At 38.2% G+C, this 7,289-nt stretch overlaps 1 protein-coding gene across 1 annotated transcript; it reads left to right on the top strand.

Moving 5' to 3' along the window:
• The first annotated feature begins 311 nt into the window (after positions 1–311).
• On the top strand, positions 312–3,924 carry LOC105356725 (cell adhesion molecule 3-like). The gene is made up of 5 exons (XM_023950383.2): positions 312–1,448; positions 1,514–1,774; positions 1,857–1,935; positions 2,066–2,123; positions 3,023–3,924. The coding sequence occupies exons 1-5, from the start codon at positions 1,205–1,207 to the stop codon at positions 3,176–3,178; spliced, it is 798 nt and encodes a 265-aa protein (XP_023806151.1). The 5' UTR covers positions 312–1,204; the 3' UTR covers positions 3,179–3,924.
• Positions 3,925–7,289: the final 3,365 nt, after the last annotated feature.

The raw sequence follows: 7,289 nt of genomic DNA, 5'->3' as shown, positions 1-7,289 counted from the left end.
CAATGCAATTGCAATCATTTTCCAACAAACTTGCAAGGAAGCCAATATTTTGGGCTGTGGATGTAGATGCAAAATAGACTTTTGAAATAGTTGCAACTGGAATAATTTTCCGACACCCTTGCAAGGGAGCTGTGATTGTAGATGCAAAATACATTGCTTGATTTACGGTTATACAAAAGGTAATAAAACAGCACAAACTGCAACATTTACCATCATGTATAACCTTATTATATACTTGGATTTAAGAGCATGTTTCCTTTTATTCATTATTACAGGGCTCTGTAATAATGAACCACATCTCTACATCACTGCACCAGAGACGATGGAAGCGCTGAGTGGATCCTGTTTGCAAATTCCATGCAGCTTCACACCCCGTGAAAGTAAAGAAAAGTTTGATGAAAGACAAGAAATATATGAAGTGTGGATCAAGAGTTCTGCTGGATTTTCCAATAATCCAAACAATGTTGTTTTCAACAGAAGTAAACCTGTGAACCTTTATGAAATTAGATTGATTGGAAACCTAACACAGAAAAACTGCACCACTGTGTTCAATAATTTACACAGAAATCACACAAACAAGTACTTTTTCAGAATTGAGAATGGACTATTTAAGGCAACTGCTCATTGTAATCCCATTCAAATAACAGTACAAGGTAAGAAAGGGTTGTTTTTATTATAATTATAATAAGCACTAAGGTTTTTAAGTTGAAATGGTTCAAAAACTGGGGCTAAAATTAATATTTACTGTCCAACAGTGCAGTGAAGTGGGGGACGGCACCCCCCCTTCAGATGTGTGTCTATCAGAAAGTCAGCCTGTTGGTACTATCTTTCAGCCTTTGAATTATTGATATTATTCATTAGTTTTTTGTGTGATTATTTGACCTATAATTAGAAATATATTGTAGCTGCTTTGACAATCTTGTCATTTGCAGCCTCTAATCTGGAGTCATTTTTAGTCATGTAAATAATAGTCATTTGTGCTACAATCCAATCCAGGGGAATTTCTGTGTTGCATTTAACTCACAGGAATGAGGTTATAGTTTGATAATCTTTCTTTATATATTTAAACATGTTTTAACTATTTGATGTGAAACCACAGATTCTGCTTGGAGTCCCACCGTTGAAATTCCAGCTGATCTGAAGGAGGAGGAGTCTGTCACTGTCACCTCAGCGCTTCCATCGTCTCTGGTGCAGTGATGTAGGGATGTGGTTCATTATTACAGAGCCCTGCCCTCAATCTCCTCCTGAACTCACCTGGAATCTCCAAACAGACTCTCAAAGACACATTGAGGAAAACACAAATGGAAACTTTACAACTAAAATCCAGAAGAACATCACTTTGTCAGACTCTGATGATGGATTCACTATCAACTGCTCCGTCAGATATCCTGTGAACAAAGGAGAAAATGTGAAGACAGCAGAGACACAACAAACTCTCAGAGTTTCATGTAAGTGATCATCTTCATCACGGTTCAGCTTTTCTGATCAAATAATCAGAGTTTCCATTCCTCAGATTCTCCTAAGAACACCTCAGTGTCCATCAGTCCATCAGGTTTGGTGTCAGTAGGTAGCTGGGTGAACCTGACCTGCTCCAGCAGAGCCAAACCTCCTGTCAGCAGCTTCAGCTGGTTCAGGATCAGCAAAGATGGAGACATCAAAGTAGCTGATGGAGACTTTTACAGCTTTAATGTGACAGAAAATGCAGAGTATCGCTGCACTGCAACAAATCGTATTGGAAATCAGACATCAGAAGTTATAGTTCTTCGTATAAAAGGTAAATCCTTAATAATACAGAAACACCAAGCCAAAGCACTTGCTATTTTAGCTCAGTTCTACACGATGTTTGTGTCACTAAGGTCCATCTGATGGGTCTTTACCCTGGGAGGCAATTCTTGGAGGAGGAGTTGTTCTCATCTGTCTGATTATATGCTCTTTGTAAGTATAAAATGAATTGAGCCTCTGTGTTGTTTATGCCACTTAAACATTGATTACAAGTGTATTTCTGCATAAACTTCTCTGGCACAAATGCTAATTCTGGCTCATCTTTGATAACATATCCCCACAGAGCTCTGTTGTGCTGGAGACGGAAGAACTCTACAAACTCAACTGTACATCAAAACCAGGTAAACGAAACAGCAAACTGTGATAGTAAATTTTACGTTGATTATTTCTATGATGTATTTTGATTTTAATGTATTTTTCTGTTTTGTGAAGCACCTTGAATTACTTTGTGTACGAATTGTGCTATACAAATAAACTTGCCTTGCCTTGATAGAGATTTAAAAATGGATCCATTTATTTTTGCAGATTTTAAAAATACCAAATACTTGGAAAATGTCTATCAGACCACATCCCATTAATCTACAGAACCTTTAAAAAAGCCTTTTTTCATTTCTGTCAAGCTATGGACACTCCGAGCATGTGACACGTGTTCAGGAAAACGCTAAACAAGGGTTCTTGAACGCACCTTAAACCCATGACGTTTATTCTGGACAAGCAGGGCGGGGCTTCTTCTTCTTTTGCTATGGTTTACTGGCGTATGTCCACCACCTACAGTAGGGAGAAGCTTGGTGCAAAATGTCAGAGTGGTGCAAATCTCACAAATCTTTCTCCAGGCTTTTCTTTCACAGCTCTATTCTGATATATGAAAGACTTTGTGTTATAGCATTCTACAAACTGCAATTATTATATATTTTCTCCATGATCAATTTTCAAACAGTTGGCACTTCCAGGAATGAAAGGAGATGCCATCCGCATGTCATTAATAAATATGAGTCCCTAATTGGTCAAAGTTTAAGCTAGAGTAACTTTTGATGTGTTCAAAAACGTTTTGTACTTACAGCCCAAAAATCCTCTTTAAATGTGCGTAGCTACAAGTGAAGCCTGAAACGCGTGTTATACATAGACCTTTCATGGAAGAGGTTGCTGGGATGTGCGTTGCCAAGGGTGATGTTAACGTAGCTTCACTGTTGAGGTGATCCTAAAGGTGATTTTAGTTTAAAGAGATTTTTTGTGTTTTCAGGCTCAAACAATTGAAAGTCTCAGCACTGAACCAGAATCAACAACAGAAGAAAACATCCATTACGGAGAAATAAAATTCACCAAGAAGGCGTCAACTAGCTCGGCACAGATCAACGGGGGGGAGGTGGATACCGTATATGCACCGGTTAAGATGTGAGCCAACACACACTATTCTGCGGAAGACAGTGGGACAGCACATGACCTGGTTTCTAATGTTATTATTGTTCATAAGACAGTAAACTAAACTTTGCCTTTAAAGTTTTTTTTTGCATTAATAAAAGAAAGAAAGAATTTATCAAGATCTATGATTTCTCAGAATTCAGAAATCTGTCAAAGGAAGTCCCTAATTCTTTTTTTGGTTTTCTTACTAGAACATAAACGCCCCATCAAAGGGTTAAAAAAGGTTTGGTTTGTGTTTTGGTGAGATTGGTTTTAAGTTGATTACACCATAAATAAAAGTGTTTATACAGCAGTAAATATTGAATCAATGTAACATTTCTGCTACACGTCAAAACATGGATGAATCAAATACTCTTTTTTTTATTAAGTTTTTAAATTTATCATTTTCTGTATTCATTAAAAAAAATGTTTAAAAAAATTCTTATTAGCACTGACTGGACCCAAGCTGGATCATTCACTTATGAATTACTCCAGGTTTGATGACTGTGTGCCATTGATGTCAAACTATTTTACTTCTTTTTTATTTTTTATTTTTGTGTCATTTAGATGTTTGGTTTCCCAGCATGCTTTACTGATTACTGTAAATAAAATATTATGTTTTTCCCCCCTGTCCCATTTGAGATATGAGCTCTTATATATACATATGTACCATTTTTTCTGGATTATAAATGACTCCGGAGTAGACTATAAATTGCAGGATCTTAAAAAAAACATAATAAAGAAGAAAAACCATAAGTAAGTTATTTTGAAAAAGTTTTTGAAAAAGTTTGATTTACATTTAAAAATGATGGATTCAAATTATTGTTTTTTTTAGATAAAACATGATGCTACTCATAAAAGACTGCAATTACAAAGGAGACTGGCTCTGCTCTGCTGTGAGGAAACAGTATATTGTTAATCTATATCTACTTGGAGCCAGCTAAGCCACAGGAGCATTGCCACAGCGCCCATCCAGACTGAGACAGCTATGGGGTCTATTCCCTTGCTGTAAAACTGCAATACTGAACCCCAGCTGCCCCAGCAAGGTCGGACATCACGGCAACAACCCCAGACCAAACCAACCCTGGTCACAAAGGATCTCCACAGAAAAGACTGGAGATAAAATCATTCAAATATAATTAGATACATAAATTGTATTAAAATATGGGAAATAAAAATGTATAAAATAAATACATTAAAATGAATTAAACAAATATATATATTTTTTCAAATAACCAGATAAGATGATCATGGTAAATAGGTGGGACTTCTTAAAAAGCACTACAGTCTCTGCAGCCCTGAAGCTCTACAGCACTCTGTTCCAGAGGCGAGGACTGTAACGGCAGAACGAAAGGTCCCCAGAAGTTTTGGTCCTCACCAACTAAAAGGTCAGAGCTGGGACTTCAGTTTTCACAAGGGTTCATACTTTATCACTGAAATAAGAAAGCCCAAGACCATTAAAACGTTTATAAACCATTTGAAAAGAATCTTAAAAATAAATCCTGAAATGCACAGGGAGCCAGTGCAGCCACTTTAAAACTGAAATGCAGTTGGGGACCGTGCATTACACACCAAGGCCTTCACCAGAACTACGTCTGAATCACTCAACCCCTCATTAACATTTTTACGATGCAGAAACCAGCTTTGAATTGCATATTAAAAAATTCCTGTAGCCACAATAAATGCCTCTAAAAAAACGGAATAAACAAAACAATTAACAAATCTTGTTATGCAACTACAGCCAGCAAAAAGCATCGAAAATAGCCACATCAATTTGGAAAATTGTTTATTATGTTATTTATCATTTAACTAATAAAAAAATCAGATTATTTGAAGACTAAATCCCTCCTCTCTTTCCTCTCTTTCTGGATCAATCTGTCATGTAGATTGTTGCACTTCAGTTCAGTCAAGAAGTCCTTTTCTATTCCATTAAGGCCAGTGCTGAGAGCAGTCTGTCCAGTTGTGTTTCTGCGTAAGTTTTAGACGCAGTGGACACAGGGATGGTCAGCGCCAAACACACAAATCCAGCTGCTGTCACTCAGATTTTTCTGATGGAGGAAGTCAAGGAGATCAGTGGTGTACATCACTCTGCTTTTAACTGAAACAGATCAAAAAGTGCTCTCTTTCTATGTCAAACTGTCAAGGCTGCATGTGGGAAATGTTTCCTGTATTCCTGAAACTTCTGTCCAATCAGAAGGTCTGAATACTTTGACGTTGCCTAAGCCTGCTAGAAGGCCTGCTGACACACACTCCAAATCTGATTGGTTGAAAGAAATTAATGCCCAACATTGATTTTATATTAGAGGGCCTGCACAATGGATAGTAAAGGCCTCTTTAGCTCTGACCCTGCCTGGCAACAATGGACAGCTCAAATGTGATTGGTTAAATGCTCCAACATGAAAATAAGTCTGTCTGGGAGCAGCACAACCATCATAAACACAATAAAAGGGAATGGACAGAATATTTGGAATGATTTAACGAGTATGCATGGACAAAATATAATTAACATATGATTCAGATATTTTTTAGGCCTTCAGAGAAGGCCTTGAAGCCCCTGAAGGCCCTGACGGCCCACCACTAGGGTAATGTGACCAGGGTCTGTTGGTCGTTAAGAGATCCCGGTTAAAAACTAGAGGTGAAACAGCCTTTGCAGCAGTGGCTGCATCCCTCTGGAACTCCCTTCCTCTTAGTCTCAGATCTGCAGACTCATTGTTTTCTTTCAAAAAGCACCAATTTTTAAAATTGCTTTTTCTTAATTCTTTTTTATGCGCTGTTTTACTGTGTTTTACTGCAAAGCACTTGATTATTATCTTGAAATGCGCTATACAAATACATTTATTAGAGTTCTGTAATAGTTGTAGTAGGCTATCAAGGATTTTTTGGGTAAACCAGAAGGCAGGGCATGACAATAACCTGCTAAAAATAAAAGCATGCATCACTGGTGTGCTGGCAAGAGAGAGAGGAAAGGGTGGACTCTGGCAACCCCGTGACCTGAAAGGGATTAACCCTTGTGCTGTCCTAGGCACTTTAACATTGGGAGTTGGGTCATCTAGACCCACTAGACAGTGCTCTGAACCTTTTTTCTTCAAGGATTTGTAAACTTCACTGGTGTCCATGGATTACATGAAATTCTCCACATTTGTCATAGTCGGGAAAACATGTCAATGTAAAGGTGGGGTCATGGGATAGTTCAAGGGTTAAGCGGGTTTAGAAGATGGATGGATGTTAATAAAACCTTCATAGACAGTACTTTTCATTCTTTTGCAGTGTAAACTCCACATTTTACAACAGAAACACAGAGAATTGCAGGTGTTTCTGTTAAATTGTTATATCCTGTCCACACAAGCAGCACGGTTTGGTTTGGCCGGTCCCTGTCCCTCTGTCTCCCTCTCCTGGCCATGTTCTAGTGCTGCCCTGTGGCCTCTTTCTGCTGGCTTCAGTTTTGGCTCCACGGGTGAGCTGGATTACTGACAGGGACTCCTGACATCCCTGCAAACCCTCTACATTCACCCTGACTGAATTTTAGGTTGTTTTGTACCGGCCCTCCCCCCACCAGCCCATCAGCTAATGAGTTCACGTACCTTAACCCTTGTGCTATCTCAGATGACCCCACCCTTACATTTACGTGTTCTCCCTACCATGACAAAGGTGGATAAAGGTGGAAAGATTTCATGTAATCCATGGACACCAGTGAAGATCACAAATCATTGAAGAAAAAAGGGTCAGCGCATTGTCTAGTGGGTCTAGATGACCCAGCTCCCAATGTTAAAATGCCTAGAATAGTACGAGGGTTACGATGGTTACCCTGACTTTTTCCTGGTTCCTTATTCTAGTCATCTTATTCTTCCAGCCTGATCAACCCCTTTGATAGTCTTCACTTTTTAGACCACCATCTATCCCAGTCTCTGGATTTCTGATTTTTCTTAATCAGGTAGTTTCTTCCTCCTTCAGTTAGTGAAAAGTTCAATTTTTAAGGATATTACAAGCATACTTAGTCTACACTGAAAGTGAGGCAGTATACTTGAAAGGTTTTTTTATATACTATCTATGCATTGTAAACTAAAAAAGGTTAATATTTAATCTGAATAAGTATTCAATAGTGTACAAAG

The sequence above is a fragment of the Oryzias latipes genome, chromosome 20 (assembly GCF_053564925.1).
Source record: "Oryzias latipes strain Hd-rR chromosome 20, Olatipes_Hd-rR_3.1".
NCBI classification, from domain to species: Eukaryota; Metazoa; Chordata; class Actinopteri; order Beloniformes; family Adrianichthyidae; genus Oryzias; species Oryzias latipes.
The sequence above is the reverse complement of the archived record's forward strand: the minus strand, read 5'-3'. Positions and strand labels throughout refer to the sequence as shown.